Genomic DNA, 20,916 nt, shown 5'->3' with positions numbered 1-20,916 from the left:
CATGAGCATCGATTCATGCAATTGGCCTAATATGACATGCGTTAGCCAAGTCAGCGAGCCGTTGGTTTACCAGTTCTCCTTCTAATTGTCCTAGGTGCGGTCGGGTAGCATAGTAGTTAAAGCGTTCGTTCCTCACGCCCAAGACCCGGGTTTGATTCCCGACATGGGTACAAATTGTGAAGCCCATTTCTGGTGTCCCCCGCCGTGATATTGCTGGAATATTGCTAAAAGCGGCGTAAAACCATACTCACTCTAATTGTGGTGCATGCGGCGTCGGGATGCTATTAGACTTGACTTCAAGCTGGAGTGTAAGGCTTTGTGTACTCACAATACATCATTGACTGATAATTTGGAGACAATGTAGCTGAACAGATTAAAGATTTGTCAGAGACAAACAACATGATAGGCAGGGGAAACCAGAGCAACAATTGTGGCGCCTAATTACCGGTTCAGCCCCCTGAAGATGTAGGGAGGCAAGTTCAGACCCCGAGGCCGTGGAGGTTCGTTTTGGGCATCAACCAGCAGTCTCCTCGTCCGCTGTTTTACAATAATGCCAGGGGGCAGTCTCAAGGGAAGAGGCATTTCAAGTACTAAACAGTGAAGAGGTGAGCACTAAGGGGTGGTCGGGTAGCCTATGGTTAAAGCGTTTGCCCGTCACGCCGAAGACCCGGGGTCGATTCCCGACATGGGTACAATTTGTGAAGCCCATTTTTGGTGTCCCCGTTGTGATATTGCTGGAATATTGCTAAAAGCGGCGTAAAACCATACTCACTCACTCACTAACATGCCTAACACAGCAAATCTTGATCTTATTGCTGGTAGGCTAATGGAATTCTCCTATGAATGGCAGGCACTGACAAGTGATATGCACATTTTGCAGACTATTTAAGGCTACAAGATTGAATTTTGTGAACAACCCTTTCAGTACCAGCTCCGTGAAACAAAACTCAACAAACTAGAAAATCAATACTTAGATAGACTAATACAAAATATGGTTCAGAGGGGCGTGCTGGTTGTAGCCAAGCCTTGTTTTGGAGAATTTATCAGTAGTGTTTTTGGTACCTAAACCTCATGGATCTTACAGGGTAATTTTGAACCTTATTCAGTTCAACAATTCTGTTTAAAAAGCTTATTTCAAGAAGGAGCATCTACTGTCTGCAATGCGACTCCTGACTGTTACATGGGCTCAATAGGTGTCAAGGATGCCTATTATTCTGTAAACTTTCATCCTGATCCTGGAAGTTTCTCGGATTCATACAGAAGAGTGTGAGATATGAATACAAAAACTTATCTCCAGCGCCCAGTGTTCATAAAATTGTAATAACCTGTGTATAGCTATCTGCAGCAGGAGACGTATTTATCTGTTGCTTATACTGATGAATCCTATCGTCAGGGTGAGCACTATTCAAGATTTGTAGAAAATATCAATAGCAGAAAAGCTGGATTGGAGATGTCGTCTAAGGCGCAGCGATGCACCGTGCAGAGTTGCGTCCCTTGGAAACCTATGATTGTGGGTTCGAATCCCGGTTCGCCCCGATTATGTTTCTAGGTTTGTCAGCACCATACCCGTGCTCGTGGATTTCACCGAAGTGGTAAACGTCTGAAACCTGCATCACTTCGGACTTTCCTCCCACATTAAGCTGACACGCCGTGATGACTGGAATACTGTTAAAAGCGGCGTTAAACTCAACTCACTCACTCATGCACTTAATGGTCTGTTGTTCACTAAGCAGTTAGAAATGGAAAAGAACACTGCCCTGAAATCTTCATTGGGAAAATTTGAAATGACTATCAGACTCTAGCATAGCAGACGTTAAGTGGTGGGCAGCTGGGCTCCCGTTTGTCGTCTCTTCCCCTCCCCTCTCCATACACTTACAACGACAGAAACTAACAGTTTCAGCCCACTAGTCCTTATAATGATAACATGTAACAACTTCTTGGTAAGTTTAGTTTAATTTATCAATTATATATATCACAGCAGATTGACCAGTGTTTCAGTTTTATGCCACAGCAGGTTGACCAGTTTGAACAGTGTTTCAGTTTGTTGTCACAGCAGGTTGACCAGATTGATCAGCGTTTCAGTTTGTTGTCACTGCAGGTTGACCAGATTGAACAGCGTTTCAGTTTTATGCCACAGCAGGTTGACCAGTTTGAACAGTGTTTCAGTTTGTTGTCACAGCAGGTTGACCAGATTGAACAGTGTTTCAGTTTTAAGCCACAGCAGGTTGACCAGATTGAACAGTGTTTCAGTTTTAAGCCACAGCAGGTTGACCAGATTGAACAGTGTTTCAGTTTTAAGCCACAGCAGGTTGACCAGATTGAAGTGTTTCAGTTTTAAGCCACAGCAGGTTGACCAGATTGATCAGTGTTTCAGTTTTAAGCCACAGCAGGTTGACCAGATTGACCAGTGTTTCAGTTTTATGCCACAGCAGGTTGACCAGATTGAACAGTGTTTCAGTTTTAAGCCACAGCAGGTTGACCAGATTGAACAGTGTTTCAGTTTTATGCCACAGCAGGTTGACCAGATTGACCAGTGTTTCAGTTTTATGCCACAGCAGGTTGACCAGATTGAACAGTGTTTCAGTTTTAAGCCACAGCAGGTTGACCAGATTGACCAGTGTTTCAGTTTTATGCCACAGCAGGTTCACCAGTTTGAACTGTGTTTCAGTTTGTTGTCACAGCAGGTTGACCAGTGTTTCAGATGTATAATCATAGCAGGGAGACTTGATGTGGGACCTAGTTTTGCCAATTTGAATGTCACACTACCTCCACACATACTGTAAGCTATTGAAATTATGTTTTGAATCCATACACCTGTAATGCTGAGTGAATATTGTCCTGCACCACGTCTCCAATATACATGCTGTGCCAAAGATGACCAAGGGGCGGTCGGGTAGCCTAGAGGGTGAGTGTTCGCTCATCACGCCGAAGACCCGGGTTCGATTCCCGATATGGGTACAATGTCTGCCAAACACTTACAAGTGATCTGGCATGTTCAGTGCATTAGTCACATTAGTTCAAAGAAGCCTGCTTCAATATCATGTAGTGCAATCAAGCAATATTGTTGTTAGTGTGATGTAAACTGAAAGCAAAAGTCCTGACTTAAATGAAGTGGCCGTCTCTCTCCAGTCAGTAGCAACAAAGGACACAATGCCAACTTAAGTTTATTGTTCTGATCCAATCACAGAAGTAAGCAAACAGGTTCGAGTGGACCAACATTTCTAGATGCCATTGTCACCAACAATCACAGAAGGTCGCGCCAGAGTGAACTCCGACTGCCTCATCTAAATTAAGTGTACGTGGGGTCTTGATCAGATTACAAAAACTTTGTTTCAGTTTGTACAAATAAAAAACACATCAAATATTCCTGCAATCGTTCTCCCTTTAGCCAAGTTGCTCAGAAATGACCAGGTGAATAACAGAAATATATTGGCGCGGCTTGATTTTCTTGCAGTTTGAAGATTGTTTTCTGAAAGCTTTGTTCTCTTAATTTAGAAGCCTCGAACACTGATTGGCTGATCAGAAAGTTCCCCTCATTTGACCTCCAATCGAGTTGACCTCGGATCTCCGGGGTACCTTTTTAATGAGATCACCAGACTGAAGCTGGGGTTGTGTGCAAAGAGTGAGTGAGTGAGTTGTGTTTAACGCCGCTTTTAACAGTATTTCTGTTATATCGCGGCGTGTCAGCTTAATGTGGGAGGAAAGCCCGAAGTGATGCAGGTCTCGGACGTCTACCACTTCGGTGAAACCCACAAGCACGGGTAAGGTGCTGACAAACCTAGAAACATAATCGGGGCGAACCGGGATTCGAACCCACAATCATAGGTGTCTGGCGTGCCCAAGGGACGCAACTCTGCACAGCGAATCGCAGAGTCTTAGACGACAGGGCAACCCGTGCCCCCTGTGTGCAAAGAACTAACATAAAAAACAAATTGCAAAAAAACATTTCAAATTTGTTTCTTTTCCAAAATGTCCGATTCTGAAGACGCAATGTGGCTTTAGTGTGGTTGAGTGGTCTCATTGTCCGTGGAGGCATTAGTGTTCTGTGGTGGCTCAGTTATTCAAGGATGTCTTCTTTGATAGGCATTTAGAAGTTGGAGTACTAAGTAAGGATATGAATTTATGGATGAACAACTTCTTTATTACAATTAAGAGCGACGTTTCGGTGTAGGTTCTAACACTTGCTTGATAACGGTGTTAGAACCTACACCGAAACGTCGCTCTTAATTGTAATAAAGAAGTTGTTCATCCATAAATTCTTATCCTTACTTATCCAAAGATGGCTTAAGTGTTCTGGGGTTGGCTTAAGTGACCTTGGGTGGTTAGTAACACCTGAGGTAGTGAAATGATATGTACAAAATGCTGATCCAATGAACACCAATAAAAGCACATCACTCTTACACATCTTTGTTTATCAATGAGTAAGTCAGTAGGAGTTAGTAGATCCTTTGTCTCTCCTTAATAAGTGAATGAGAAGTGAGCAATATTCCTGCCAAATCACAGCACGGTCAAGGTCAAGTAACAACCGGCACAGCTAATTTTAACAACAGACCACAGGTTGAACGTTCCAGATTGTTTGTTGTTCAATGCTGTACTTAGCGATATTCCAACCATAATAATTACAGCCTGTAAACAACTGAGCACCTGAGCTAGTGCACTTTAAGTTTAGTCCCACAAGATTAGAACTCAGAATTTGTCACCAGCAACCTAAACACAAAATTCACTTATGGGGTGAAACGATACACCAAGGTCACGCTACGCCTGTTTACGTCAAATAAATATTTCAGTGAAGGTTCAAAAGGAAAACCTTGCTGTAGTTCACACTAGTTTGTAGTGACTATTTTTAGTAGTGAACTTGTTACGCGAATTACATCACATCTTGCGATATCGGACTGACAAAAACAGCAGGAATTATTATACAGTAGTAAGTAATTTATTTCAGCAAGTATATCTTGTATTGATACAGAAAAGACGTATCGTGTAAAGTATGTCACATGAAAGCTCACGATGTATCGTTTCTCCCCCTAGACAATACAGGTAAAGAATGAAGGAAACACTGAGCTTAAGGAACACTAGGCTGTAGGAATACAACACTACCTGCACATATACTGTAAATCGTGAAATGAATGCGTCTCCAAAAGAATGCTACCGCCGTCCCCTAGCCATGAATGCGACACCCCCTCCTCTCACACATCAGTGGATTTATATATAAAGAAAATGTCTTCTGTCAGGTTTACAGGAGAATCCTCACCTTAATCCAATCACACACCAAATAGCACCGAGTACAGTACTTTCGCTAAAACAATACTTTGTTTTCCTTTGGACAACAGATACTTTTTGTGTTTATTCTCTTGACTGGTATTAAGGAAGAAAGTGTCAACAAACTTGAAGGCGAGTGACAAGACAGAGGCTGTCGATCTAAAAATTAGTGTGATGAAGCCTATCCATGCTCATGTCGGCCTTTGACGCAGTCACAAAGACGCCATGTTGCGTGGGTGGCGTCTGTCTGGCCTTGCAGGTGTGATCAGAACTCTTGTCTTGACCCCAGTAGTGACAATTCACAGGATGACATTGTTTAGATACTTGTTACAAGTGCTGCTCAATAAACAATGATGTCGACTACATAGTTGTTTCAGCGTTTGTCTAAGTTGGTATTTCTGCTACCCAAAATGCCTTATTGTTGATATCAATGCGATGTTTAATAATGCGAGCAAAGATCATTCACATATTTTGCATTTAGTTCAAACTCGTGTGAATTTCAAGATTTACAGTATACATGGTACACAGGAGTACATCACATTGCTCCCATATATGGATGTCATACAGAATACACACATTTCTACACACAGTACATGATATATATATATATATATATCCTTTTTCCTTGTACGGATTGATTACAGGACACAGTTATATACTATTTCCATGAACGGCTGGTTTATAGGATATAGCCACAAACTTCCACCTACTGAATAGGACATAGCTACACTATTTCCACGTATTGATGGTATATACGGGACATAGCTACACTATTTCCATGTATGGATGATATATACGGGATATAGCTACACTATTTCCACGTATGGATGATATAGCTACACTATTTCCACGTATGGATGGTATAGCTACACTATTTCCACGTATGGATGGTTTATAGCTACACTATTTCCACGTATGGATGGTTTATAACTACACTATTTCCACATATGGATGGTATAGCAATACCTGGAGACGATATGCTACACCATTTCCACATATGGATGGTATAGCAATACCTGGTGACGAGATGGCCTGTAAGGAGTAAGGGGATTGGAAGCATGGTAGTCTATACTCTTGAAACGTCAGAACATACGTACTGAACATACTGATGAGAAATCAGTCATTTTCATCAGATGATTGCATGTCCTAACACTGAATGTCCTGTGGACAGGGATGAAGACATTCCATGTCCTCTGTACTGAAATAATCGACACTGTTGAGCATCAACACCACACTCTTGAGAAGGAATTGAGCAGTGAATTAAACAATAAGAAACATTTAACTTCAAGATCAGTTGTGCAGCAACTGGACGAAAGACTTCATTGATTGTCATCTCTTCTACAAAGGGTGAAAATGAGTGAGTGATTTGGGTTTATCACCGCTTTTAACAGTATTCCAGTTACATCGCGGCGTGTCAGCTTAATGTGGGAGGAAAGCCCGAAGTGATGCAGGTCTCAGACGTCTACCACTTCGGTGAAACTTACGAGCACGGGTATGGTGCTGACAAACCTAGAAACGTAATCGGGGAGAACCGGGATTCGAACCCACGATCATAGGTTTCTGGCGTGCCCAAGGGACGCAACTCTGCACAGCGAATCGCTGCGCCTTAGAGGACTGGGCCACTCATGCCCCCGGGTGAAAATGAAGAAGTTCAAAGTTCAATAAAAATGTCAACATATTATTTAAAACAATTATGCACAATGTTTCTAAGATGCCACATCTATCTGAACGTGGAATAAATGTCAATCTTGATTACAAACAAATGAACACCTTGTATATATATATACACACAGGGATCCCAATTTATAAGAACATAATGAAAATGCAGGTTTGAACATTATCAATTATTTTTCCCAATTTGCCTGCAAGAGGCACTGGGTTAGGTTGGTTGGTTTGTTGTTTAACGCCGCACTCAGCAATATTACAGCTATATGACGGCGGTCAGTAAATAATCGAGTCTGGACCAGACTATCCAGTGATTAATATCATGAGCATCGATCCACGCATGCATCAACCAAGTCGGCGAGCCTGACCACCCAATCCCGTTAGTCGTCTTTTACGACAAGCATAGTCACCTTTTACGGCACTGGGTTTGGAATCCTAAATACATCCGTGATATGTTCGGCAAGGTACCAATAAAGCAAGGCGAAGTTCAGGACACCCCCCCCCCCCCCCCCCCCAAGTAAAAGGACATGTCTAAAACAATCTAAAATACTTTAAAATGGAGCAATCAGACGATCCCTTTATTTACATGTTCATTGAAGAAATATACAACAAAACAAAACATGATATACAAATTCGGTATGATACTAAGAACAGGTCACACAACTAATTAAGACGAAGAATCATTATGCCAAAAGGAATAATAAAAATATGAACATATAAAATATTGTAAAATTATGCTGTAAAATATCCACAATAATTTCACTGAGAGGGAGCAGATAATAAATGACATTGCTCCTGGCTAATGGACCGATGGTTTGAAGGCTTGTTGAGGCCAACATACCTAACTGTGATAATAAAGCACGATCTACCATGCATCAAGGTTATCATTATTTACCAGATATAAAAAAAATATTAATGGACATATTTGTACTCAAATTTCGTTCTCATCTCCCTGAGGAGTATACAAACGAAGCTACCTTATGAGGCACTATAAGGTTTACATATACAAGCTGAAAAACATCAGACCTTTAATACAATATGTCCATCAATTTCATCGTGGATCAATAACGTGTCAATAACATGTACAGTGTTTGACAATCTCATTAAAATCAGATCTTAGTTCTCGCTACTGCTAAACAACGATCTGAGGACATCCCATTAGGGTTCACGTCAGAACGACATTTCATCCGACCAATCAGTGCGTCGCTTACCAGATTATGAAAGTGACAGTCTGAATGTGATTTCTAATCATGCAATCCCGAAAACTTTAACATGGGGTATTCCGACAGATAGTTACAGGTTTAACGACTGAATCCTTACAATCTAGACCATCTATTAGCCATTCCAGAATGTTCTTTAGTTCAGGTTTCAAATTTGTAATCGAAAATTTGTCAAAATATGTTTCGAAGCGTAGCCGCCAATTTGAAATTTGTGCCGTAAAGCACGAGAAAATTGCCTTCTGATTGGTCATTCTATTCGTCGGCCAAAAAGTGACCCAGTCTGACGTGACCCACAATGGGATGTCCTCAGATCTTTGTTTAGCAGCAACGAGAACTAAGATCTGATTTTAATGAGGTTGAGTGTTCGAAGAGGGCTCCTGAAGCCTTGGGTTGCTCTCATAGTATTTGAACGTAGGCTTTTCAACATCTTGAATTCTATCTTTAGGGTTATGGCAAAGATCCTTTGACAATCATGTTTAATGTCCTGCACTGTGGCATGAAAAGAATTACGGACAGAATATCGGCTGGTATTATTTGTGATAAATTAAACAAGTTATACCCAGATTATACATATTGCAATCCATGTTGCCATCCTGAATGAAGTGGCCACGGAGCATTGCAAGTGTGCACCGCAGTGACGGAGATTGAATGTCATGACCAACTGGAACTGTACGTCTTTATACAAAATAAAATATTGAAGTCTTGTTCTGAAGCCTTGGCAACTGTTCCCATGGTAACCTCAGATCTAGTTCTTTTGGTGTTCAAAGTAGTTGAAGTCAATGAGGAAGGTGGCGCCCAGTAGAATGGACTTGGTCAAGACGTCCATGTTGGGGGGGACTGAAAGTAGAACGAATGGGTGAATGTGTATCTGTGAACGTGTGTGTGTGTGAACGTGTGTGTGTCTGTGAACGTGTGTGTGTCTGTTGTGGGTGTCTGTGAATGTGTGTCTGGGTGTGGTTGACTGAGTGTGTGTCTGGGTGTGGTTGACTGAATGTGTGTCTGGGTGTGGTTGATTGTGAATGTGTGTGGATGGTTGACTGTGAATGTGTGTGTGTGGATGGTTGACTGTGTGTGTGTGTGTGGATGGTTGACTGTAAATGTGCGTGTGGATGGTTGACTGAATGTGTGTCTGGGTGTGGTTGATTGTGAATGTGTGTGTGGATGGTTGACTGTGAATATGTGTGTGTGGATGGTTGACTGTGAATTTGTGTGTGTGGATGGTTGACTGTAAATGTATGTGTGGATGGTTGAATGTGTGTGTGTGTGTGTGGATGGTTGACTGTAAATGTGTGTGTGGATGGTTGACTGAATGTGTGTCTGGGTGTGGTTGATTGTGAATGTGTGTCTGGGTGTGGTTGACTGAATGTGTGTGGATGGTTGATTGTGCATGTGTGTGTGGATGGTTGACTGTGAATGTGTGTGTGGATTGTTGACTGTGAATGTGTGTGTGGATGGTTGACTGTGAATGTGTGTGTGGATGGTTGAATGTGTGTGTGTGTGTGTGTGGATGGTGGTCATATCTGCAAGTATGTCTGCCTTACTGATGTCTGTCACAGAGTCATGTAATCTGCACTTACATCGGAGACTGAAGTCATTGACGCCACCAAAGATCTCCCGACAGCCTCCCCAATGCTTCACAATCTGCCCCACCTCCTGGCCTTCGTCGCCCTCCAGAACCTGCACAACAAAGGGAGATCACTCTCAATGACTCTGCAGGAAGCAAACTGAGGTAAATTATTGTCAAGCAGTGAGAGAAAATGTCACCAGCTCTCAAGAATGATTAGTTTTAATAAACACTGCATTGAACAGAACTCCAGTGCTCACAGCATCTCACCTTAATTCAGGTCCAAGACTTACAACTTTAGTGAAACCCTCAAACCATCTTACCTTACAGCATCTCACCTTACAGCATCTCACCTTAATTCATTTCCAAGACTTACAACTTTAGTGAAACCCTCAAACCATCTCACCTTACAGCATCTCACCTTAATTCAGGTCCAAGACTTACAACTTTAGTGAAACCCTCAAACCATCTCACCTTACAGCATCTCACCTTAATTCAGGTCCAAGACTTACAACTTTAGTGAAACCCTAAAACCATCTCACCTTACAGCATCTCACCTTAATTCAGGTCCAAGACTTACAACTTTAGTGAAACCCTCAAGCAAGGGCATGGTGCTGACAAACCAAGATTCATAATCAGATTGAATTCTATCACACGATCATTGGGGTCTAGCGTGGGTGTGTGAGTATGGTTTTACGCTGCTCAAAGCAATTTTAGCAACATTCAAGCAGTACTTAAAGCTAATTTGTTTGTTTGTTGTTTAACGCCACACTCTGCAATATTCCAGCTATATGACGGCCTTGTCTTGCATGGAGGCCTTGTCTTGCATGGAGGCATGAAAGCTACAATGTGTGTCAGATCAACTTACCCAGAACAGGAGATCGGCACAGCACTTACACTGGAGGCAAGAAGCTAAAATGTGTGTTAGATCAACTTACCTGGAGTGAGTGAGTTGGGTTTAACACCGCTTTTAACAGTATTCCAGTTATATCGCGGCATGTCAGCTTAATGTGGGAGGAAAGCCGTAAGTGATGCAGGTCTCAGACGTTTACCACTTCAGTGAGACCCATGAGCACGGGTATGGCGCTGATAAACCTAGAAACCTAATCGGGGCGAACCGGGATTCCAAACCACAATCATAGGTTTCTGGCGTGCACAAGGGACACAACTCTGCACAGCACTTGCACTGGAGGCGTGAAGCTACAATGTGTGTTAGATCAACTTACCCGGAACAATACATCGGCACAGCACTTGCAGTAGCAGCAGTCCCCGACGATGGTGAACATTAACGTCATGTTGTTGTCGTACACATGGTACTTGGGCACCCAGGCCGTCCATCTGTCAACAACAACCAGCATCATAACCAAACTCTGACTATCAATGCAGACCCGTGAAGTTCCGGGGTAGAATAGGTCTTCAGCAACCCATGCTTGCCGTAAAAGGCGTCTATGCTTGTCGTAAAAGGCGACTAACGGGATCGGGTTGTCAGGCTCGCTGACTTGGTTGATGCATGTCATTGTATCCCAATTGCGTGGATTGATAGTCATGGTGACAATCACTGGATTGTCTGGCTCAAACTCAATTATTTACAGACCAGCATCATATGTGTGGGAATTTGCTGAGTGTGAGACAAGTATAGGTTGCAGAAGACCTATTCTAATCTGAACCTTCACAGGTCTTCAGCTATATGCAGCCAATTCATGCCGCTAGGTATGATGTGACAGGCAATCAACCACGTCCCCGTCCTCCCCATCCACTGGAACTCTTACTACAAGAATAGGTTACTGGGGCAACTCCACCCCAGACTTGTACTTACACCTCCTTGACCGTGCCGATGGTCAGGCCGGGTGGAGACTGAATCTCCAGCTCCTGCAGGTAGCAGCACCAGAGGAGACTTCCGCGGCATCGGTAGGGGCGGTAAAGGGAGATAAGTTGCTGGCCTTGGTTGTCAGTGATGTTCATGTTGAACTCTCGCATCGGCCCGCACATCTGTCGCATGCAGCAGTCGGTGTCTGTAACCAGAGACATGCAGTGGGGTCAGTCAGTCAGTCTCTATCACAGACTTAATGGGGGGAGGGGTGGGGAAGGGAGAACGAGAGGATGTTTTAGAGGGGAGGGGAAGGGAAGAAATGAAGGGAGGGGAAGGGAGAAAGAGAAGATGTTTTAGAGGGGATGGAGGGGGAAGGGGGAGGGGGAAGAGAGGGGAAGCGAGAAAGAGAAGATGTTTTAGAGGGGATGGAGGGGGAAGGGGGAGGGGATGGGAAGGGAGAAAGAGGGGATGGAGGGGAAGAGGGGGAGGGAGGAAGGGGAGGGATTGAGGGGAGAGAGAACGAGAGAATGGTTTAGAGGGAATAATGGAGGGGTAGGGGGAAGGGAAGGGAGGGAGGAAGGGGAGGGATTGAGGAGAGAGAGAAAGAGAGAATGGTTTAGAGGGAATGGAGGGGTAGGGGGAAGGGAGGGGAAGAGGGGGAGGGAGGAAAGGGGAGGGATTGAGGGGGAGAGAGAAAGAGAGGATGGTTTAGAAGGAATGGAGGGAGGGGAGGGGGGGGGGGGGGGGGGTAGGTGGAGAGAGAAAGAGAGGATGTTGTAGAGTGGAACAAGGAGAGGGGAAGGAGGTTATTGATGCAGAATCCCCACCCACGTACAACCCTAGCGATACACAGAATGTTTCCCATGGCTTCTTTCTCAGGTAACATTATGCTCTGACACAAAAATGTGCGATGTCATATATATTTGTTTGTGATCACCAGCAGCATGTCTCTTCAAGGTACTCCTTCCAAATAATAATTTAGCTTTACCACTGAATTAGATTCACATGATTTATGCCAAGCTGATGACAGAATATTCTTCACTGGGTCATGCTGTAACCACATGAATTCGCGAAGCCAGGTTCACTGAAAAGTTCTACTTTTCTCAGTCTGTAATTGTCAGGTGTGCCATGAATAACTTTCTGTCTTTGACTAATGTTATCCGTGGTTAGCCATTTTAACTTACTGCAGTCATTCAAAGCATAAACATCTTGGCATTACCAGAAGATGGTTTCGCCAGGGTTGACGACCAAATTTACCTTTTACTTATCTCTGAACATTTTCCCGACTGTCGGCTATTGGATTTTGCTGTTCGGCCATAGTTTATTAGTTACGGTAAAGAACCAATGAAAATCGCCCACATGACTACATCATTTTCACAAAATGTAAGCTTGATTCTGATTGGACTATATGGGACTAATTATTCGATTGATTATAATGCAACTTTTTTAATATCGATAGAGAAAACACAATGAATTAGTACTTTTCTAGGCTTATAGCGTATTGCATCATCAGGGGTAATTTAGTGATACGTCAGTAAATTATGTTAGTGGAAATTTTGTCTCAATCTCATTAAAATCAGATCTTAGTTCTCACTATCGCTGAACAAAGATCTGAGGACATCCCATTACGGGTCACATCAGTACGACCTTTCATCGAACCAATCAGAGTGTCGCTTAGCAGACCATGAAAGTGACAGTCGGAATGTGTTTTCTAATTATGCAACCACGATATATTAAACATGAGGTATTCCGAACGACAGTTACGGGTTTTATGATTATATCCATACAATCTAGGCCATCTATAAGCCGTTCCAGAATGTTCTTCTTATCAGTTTTAAAAATTTTAATCGAGAATACATCAAAATATGTTTTGAAGCGAAGTCACCAGTTTGAAACTAGTGTCGTAAAGCTCGAGAAAGCTGCTTTCTGATTGGCCAATGTCGATTTCTTGTCAGTCATTTCATTGGTCGGTCAAATTTCGCGAAAGGTCGTCCTGACGTGACCCGTAATCGGATGTCCTCAGATCTTTGTTTAGTGGTAGCGAGAACTAAGATCTGATTTTAATGAGATTGATCTTGTCTGGGATCGTCTGGTGGTACATCGGTGCTCTCCTAGTGTGGTCAGTGAGAGGTGAGGTGAGGTGAGGTGAAATTGGGTTTAACGTCGCGTCCAAGATTATTACACTTATATATATAGCGCATGCATGCATGAGTGTGTGCGTGTGGCTGCTTGTACTAGTCCGGACTGATGCCGATTGATAGTGCTAGCTCACTGAGATACCATGCCGCAGTTTAACATAAATACCCCACTAAGACACAGTATACTGACTCCGAGCCGACCAGTCCTTGTTTTAGCCCCTTAATGCCGAGCGCCAGACAAGGTAAGATTAAGTACTATCTTTTGGTATGAAGCGGCCGGGGATCGAACCCCGGACCTTCCGCTCTCCGGGCGGATGCTCTACCACAAGACCACAGAGGCGGTGTGGTCAGTGAGAGTCTTACCTTCCTTCGCAAACATGAACTGCTGCTCTGCTGGGTTGCAGATGGAGTAACGGTTGTTTCTCTCCCAGCCAACAACAACTGAAACAAAACAACAACATTTACTTCCTGAACCAAGATTGTGGTATTATCGGTGAATTTAGGTTTTTTCCTTCAATGATACGTATCACAATATCACTTTTTCATGCTCGATATAACAGGTTACTTCATACAGTGATTTTTATATTACACTCTTATTAATGCCTTCACAGCCCTGGGACCCGTGAAGATCCGGGGTAGAATAGGTCTCCAGCAACCCATGCTTGCCGTAAAAGGTGACTATGCTTGTTGTAAGAGGCGACTAACGGGATCAAGTGGTCAGGCTCGCTGACTTGGTTGATGCATGTCATCGATCCCAAATGTGTCGATGCTCATGATATTAATCACTGGATTGTGTGGTCAAAACTCGATTATTTACAGCCCACCGTCATATAGCTGGAATATTGCTGAGTGCGGCGCTAAACAACAAACCAAAAACTGCACCATGACTGTGGAATATATTTATTTTATGAAAAAAAAAATAATATAGAAACTTATACAAAAGCAAGTCTAGCTAGCTCTTGCTAGCTCTGTATGAAATTGGCATAGGGAATTTTGTTGTTGTGTTTTTAGAGTCAAAAAGGGTATTGTATTTCATATAGCTGTCAAGAGCTACAGATAAGCAACACATTTGAGTAAAATGCCCCAAAAGGATATACAAAACCCAATTACTTTCAATTATTTTGCTTACAGAAAAACATGCATTCAATGTAAAACTCAAATGTGTAAAAACGGCTCTTGAAATACACAATGAAGCTTTTACAGCATGCGTACAAAGGAGCTAATTTCCAAAACACAATTACGAGCGAAATTATTTTCCGAGTCCAGTCTATATATTTAGAACAGTTATATATACCGTATTTTCTTGAGTATAGTGCGCACCCATGTATAATGCGCACCCCCCTCTAGCGAGTTCAATATTTTGAAAAAACAGAAATTTGAATATTATGCGCAGAAAAAAATTACACCGTACCCTTTCAGCAAAGTCTGCCAAACGAACCGGTGATGAGAAACTTTGTCAGTACAAATTCGAAATTTGAGATAAAAAAACACCAGACATGTTTATTTATTTATCATGATTATTTTGCATACTTCAGTATGGATTTGTTGACATGGTATTTCCGGTGTTTTGTTTTGTGCTCACGGTAATGTCTTTACATGGGGGGGGTGGGGGGAAATCCAAACTCAGTATTCGTGTATAATGCGCACCCCCTTCTACACAGCTGTGTCTTTTTAAAAAAAAAGTGTGCACTATACTCAAGAAAATACGGTACAATTAAAATTTTCAATCTTAAACTGTTCACTAATTTCGGGAAAACCAAATAGAGTGATGAATAGATGAGTGAAAAATATTGGTTACCCAATGAAAATATAATATCGTATTCACGTATAAAGCGCCCTGCTCTAATAAGCGCCCGCGGTGACATTGACTGGTGAAGAATCCCAATTAGCATCCCTTCCGATTGATCAATGTACACAAGACCTATTTATTTGTCTATAATACGTACTCAAGTGTTATATGCACCCTTAGTCATGGGCAATTAAATTCTGGAAAAATATATCTGTCGTACATAAACATTTCAGGCTGTCAGCATAAACCATTAATTTTTTCTTTCAACTCTCGTTTTTACACCAGGATAATATTCTAACAAGAGCCCCCCCTATTTCTAATTTTGAGAGGGCCCAGGGTGCATATTACGTCGAATACAGTCACCCTATTAAAATAGAAAACTACAGTAAAACTCAATCCCTCAAAAAGTTTTCTGGAGCTCTTTATGTTAGTCTAGGGTCTGTATGACACACTACAGTTTTCAAATCTGTTGTGAAAACATGAATATACTTTTTGTCTAATGATGAGTGAGTGAGTTGGGTTTTACGCCACTTTCAACAGTATTCCAGTTATATCACGGCGTCTCAGCTTAATGTGGGAGGAAAGCCCGAAGTGATGCAGGTCTCAGATGTTTACCACTTCTGTGAAACCCACGAGCACAGGTATGGTGCTGACAAACCTAGTTGGTTGGTTGGTTTGTTGTTTTTACGCCGCGCTCACCAATATTCCAGCTATATGCAGCGGTCTGTAAATAATTGAATCTGGACCAGACAATCCAGTGATTGATATCATGAGCAGCGATCCACGCAATTGAGATCGATGACATGCATCAACCAAGTCAGTGAGTCTGACCACCCGATCCCGTTAGTCACCTTTTACGACAAGCATGGGTTGCTGAAGACCTATTCTACCCCGGAATCTTCACGGGTCCTGACAAACCTAGAAACATAATCAGGGAGAACCGGGATTCGAACCCACAATCTGGTTTCTGACGTGCCCAAGGGACGCAACTCTGCACAGCGAATTGCGGCGCCTTAGACGACTGGGCCACCCAAGAGTTCAGAACAGCCCCTTGTCAACAAGAATAAATCTTCACGGCCTTGCGATTGCACAAGGAATGCGACATATGACACCATCTGAGCTGCCTAACCATGGGCCAAGGTTTGATAGGGGCTCTGATCTTAAGCAATTCCCCGAGACTGGTTGTTGCCTTTGTTATCGTTTTTTCCCCGATAGTACCCGGATAATATGCAACGCAACGCAACTGAGCGTGACCAGAGACTGGGCTACAGTCTACAAAGAGAGCTAAATAAACTTGGAGGCAATATTTGTTTTACTCATCATTTGGAAATGCTCCTGATTATTATAGTTTACGAATAAAAAGAAAATATCCATGCAGTGAAAGCATTTTCGGATTTCGGGTTGCGTCGATAATACGATTAATACTCCATTTGTACTCCCTTGTTGTCATCCACGTTTTCTGGTATACCCTACACTTGTGTATTTGTCGTCATTCAATTGGTGCTCAGTTAATGAATTTTTTACAGTTATAATTAGTGGTAGCACCACTCAGAATACCTGACAAAGGTTCCCATTTGGCATTTATTGTGTCTGGGGTAATTATTCAGTCTAAATCCAGGTTTGAAGTGAGGTGAAATGTGTGTTATGTAATATGCACGTGGCAGCCCAGCAAGAGATGAATGATCAGTTGATTTACTTTTTTGTAAATCAACAGATCGTTCTTAGTAAATAAAAAAAACAACAGAAAATACATTGATTGATTAATCACTGTTATCTTGCACAGTGGATATGTCAAAAGTAAGTGTTTACATTTCTAAGTTTACTAAAACAAAGGGAAAACACTCATATCATGGCGTGAAGTGCCAATGTCAGATCAACATACTTTGGTCAAAGCGTTAACCGATAATATGTTGATTGATTGCTGATCATTATCTAATTCAATGGATTTTTTTTAGGAACCGTAGACGTTATGAAAATAGTTGTCACGTGGGCTTTCTCAGCCGACCCTTGAGACTTGACACCTATGTGAAACACCTGAAAAAATCTAAGTGATCAGTTGAGAAACGAACACGGGTTATAATATCCCGAAATGCTGTATATATTTTAAAATATTTGATTGTTACAGAAACGTGACATCAAATAAGTTTCTTTGTACAGATGCAGATGTGTGGGATAGTGTTCCTTTGTGTGGATATTCATGGATACATTCCTCGAACAAGGACGCTGCCTAAAATTGGTTGTAAATATGATATTTGCATTTTGTTTTCCTTCATTTGCTGATTTGACAGATTCATTTTTGTTCCTCTACGTCTTGGTTGGGAAATTCTTTGATGCACGATAGATGTTGTTTTCACAAGTCTTTTCTCTTGTAAGCGTGTATATAATATTACTGTCAGTTTGACTGAAAAATCTGTCCGTTTCTTTACCAGATCAACTCAAATTTATTCAGATGATCAAAAGGGCCTAAAAACATCACTATAGATTTTTATGTAGGATTAGAAGCCAAACAATATAGAAATGTACTTTTCATGGTAACATTTTCAGTCTCTTGGTGATGATATCAAACATAAAAATGTTTGGAATATGTTGTCATAATAATACAGATGGACATATTTTTCATTCAATTTGTAAAATAACCGAATATTCAGGTGTTAAATAAATTTCCTAAGTGCAAATTTTGCACATTTTGATATATAAACACAATAAAATAATCAATGCTCAGGAGAAATATTTACTTTGTGTTGCAAGTCAAAATAGTGTAAATTACCAAGCAAGTGACTTATCAAAACTTTGTCACCATTACCGATGCTACCCACAAAGATACCTACATTTCCTTATTATTTCCAAAACTGTGTTTCATTTTGTTGATCAATGTGACCATACGCCCTTATACTATCAATAAAAGTGACAAATGCGCTTATGAATTGCGCAGCACAGATCGCGAACTAGTCTAGATTTCTGCTACACCATCCAGGTACTCACAGGGATAAACAATAACAAATGCAACAACCAGTCCCGGGGAATTGCTTTAGATCAATGCTCCTTTAATATGTGATGCTTGGTGCTGAATTAAGATATGTGTGCAAAGGATGTTATGATCTGTTCCACAATGTATATAATACAGTTAATGTGACACAGTACTTGAGTTTGTCTTCTTTATTTTCTATGTGGCCATAAGGACTTTTGCTGCTGTTCTGACATGAGGGCGTTTTGACTCGCTACCATCCCTGAACTGTCGAAACTGGTGCTTTTAAATAGTGTGCCCCTGCAATCTTAGATAAGTATGAACACTCCTAAATAATATCCATATTCAGTGACAGCTCTGGAGTTGAAAATAAACACTCAATGACCCCCAGCAACGCTGTTGCTAGGCTGACCTAATCCAGCATTATTTCGTAAGCGTGCAACAAAACGTACACGTATTGCGACATATGTCAACAACAAAAAACTCAAGAACGGTCATTTTCTGATCTTTTCTGGATTGTGATAAAAACATGTACTAATTGTGTGGTCAGTGAGTCTTGAGACCTTAATTAATACAATGCACCCAGTGTGCGGAACGCTTCAAATACCTTAACCCATTTCATCAACAACGTTCATGACAGTCACTACGGTAAACTGCCTTTTGCGTACACACGCACTCGAGTCAAAACCCTAACTCAAAGACAGCAAGAGTTCTGGCGTCGCGATCCATTCCCGAACTCCACACCATCATAATATGATAAAATATACCCCAATGTCACATAATTTGACCAAAAACAAAGTTGTCGTCTCGTGAATATAATCTGTTGTTCTCAAATTTCGAGAAACCCACCAAACGACTTCGCAACAGGCACTTGCATTGTGTCACTTACCTTCAAGCATGTCAAATATCTGATGGATCCTAATTTCAGGCAAACCACCAAGATATGCGAGACCCGGGGGTAAGCCTTGCGGCATCATTACAGTCGGGGGTGGTTGAGCAATCATTTGCATTTGAGCCCCTTTGCCTTCAGCCGGTTGAGTTACTACCGCCGCCATTTTCTTAGTCGTTCTGATCGATGAAGGGCCTACCAGCTTTATGGCGAGTCTCGAAAAAACACCGGAAGAGACACACCCGCGATGCGTTTCAATGCTGCGCGTGATGTCCGAGAACACGGTTATCGCTGGTCAGAACGGCTTTTGAAACGTTACAACCGCAAAATCGCAGATCTAAATTTTAGCTACATCTTGCATTGATGAAGTAATACAAGAATTTATTTTTTAAGGTTGTCATGACCGACACTGATAAGAAACTTTATAAGGTTAATCATCATTATTTTATTATTACAAATCATTTAAAAACATTCTGGAATTAATTTGACTTTTTAACTTACAAACGTGTTTTCTCAGGTTTTATTAAGAGGTTTGCAAGTAATCAGCTACATATAAGTAGGGGGCGGTCGGGTAGCCTAGTGGTTAAAGCGTTCGCTCGTCACGCCGAAATCCCAGGTTCGATTCCCGTCCGCGTCACTTCAAAAGACGTTAAAAGATGGTACTTCACGCAGAGAATGGTTTGTGGGGACGGGAGGTGAAATGGATTGAACGCCTCGTTCAAGATTTTTGCACGTATATAGCGACGTGCATGCACCCCTGTGTGTGTCTGTACGTGCGTGCGTATGCGTGCGTGCGTATGTGTGAGTGCGTGTGCGTGCGTATATATGTGTGTGTGTGCTGGTCCGGACTATTGTCGAGTTTATATTGCTAGCTAACTGAGATACCATGCCGCAGATGAAGATAATTACCCCACTCACAGCATAGGGGGCCACGGGTGGCCTAGTCGTTTAAGGCGCCGCGATTCGCTGTGCAGAGTTGCGTCCCTTGGGCACGCCAGAAAATTGTGTTCACCTAGATTATGTTTCTGGGTTTGTCAGCACCATACCCGTGCTCGTGGGTTTCACCGAAGTGGTAAACGTCTCAGACCTGCATCACTTCGGGCTTTCCTTTCCAAACTCACCCACTCACTCATTCAAATTTGGCAATCAAGGTCTACCCAGGGCGTAAAAGGATAAACAGCGGCGAAAACTATATGGATGGACCACTGACAATCAGTGATTATAACAGGTGTTCGCAAAAAGCAAACTGAAAGAAAAGATCTTTGACATAAACTAATATGACAATTTCATTACACCGTTAATACCATATTTAGTTCGTTTGTTCGTTGTTTAACGCCGCGCTCAGCAATATTCCCACTGTATTTCGGCGGTCTGTAAATAATCGAGTCTGGATCACACAATCCAGTGAGTGATATCATGAGCATCGATTTTGTTTGATGTAGTTTACGACACCTTACGCAAAATTACAGCAGTATGACAAGTCTGGACTAAATAATTCAGTGATTAGGAAAAATAAAGTATTGACAAACCATATTATATTAAATCAGTGATATTGTCAAGCTCAAATACAACACAAGCCCTGTCAAGCCAGTTATCAGCAAACCAGGAAACTTAAGT

General features: G+C 42.0%; 1 protein-coding gene across 1 annotated transcript; it reads right to left on the bottom strand.

The window, feature by feature from the left end:
* Nucleotides 1–7,434: 7,434 nt before the first annotated feature.
* LOC139458242 (phospholipid scramblase 2-like) lies at nt 7,435–19,505 on the bottom strand. Its single transcript, XM_071239609.1, has 6 exons — nt 19,300–19,505; nt 14,020–14,097; nt 11,525–11,720; nt 10,935–11,046; nt 9,722–9,821; nt 7,435–8,981 (listed from the first exon to the last, which is right to left on the bottom strand). Exons 1-6 carry the CDS (start codon nt 19,463–19,465, stop codon nt 8,890–8,892), a joined length of 744 nt encoding a protein of 247 aa, XP_071095710.1. The 5' UTR covers nt 19,466–19,505; the 3' UTR covers nt 7,435–8,889.
* Between the last annotated feature and the right edge of the window lie 1,411 nt (nt 19,506–20,916).

Source organism: Haliotis cracherodii, unplaced genomic scaffold (assembly GCF_022045235.1).
Source record: "Haliotis cracherodii isolate W230 unplaced genomic scaffold, xgHalCrac1.p SCAF_12, whole genome shotgun sequence".
In the NCBI taxonomy this organism is placed as follows: Eukaryota; Metazoa; Mollusca; class Gastropoda; order Lepetellida; family Haliotidae; genus Haliotis; species Haliotis cracherodii.
Note: the sequence above shows the minus strand (reverse complement) of the source record. Positions and strands in the feature narration are given on the sequence as shown.

Excerpts from the sequence above, each read along its gene's own strand:
- LOC139458242 (XM_071239609.1), bottom strand. The coding sequence starts at position 19,465 with ATGGCGGCGGTAGTAACTCAACCGGCTGAAGGCAAAGGGGCTCAAATG. Across the intron at positions 11,047-11,524 it reads ATCGGCACGGTCAAGGAGGT|ATGGACGGCCTGGGTGCCCA; the intron begins GTAAGTACAAGT and ends TGTTGTTGACAG. Across the intron at positions 9,822-10,934 it reads GTGCCGATGTATTGTTCCGG|GTTCTGGAGGGCGACGAAGG; the intron begins GTAAGTTGATCT and ends TTTGTTGTGCAG.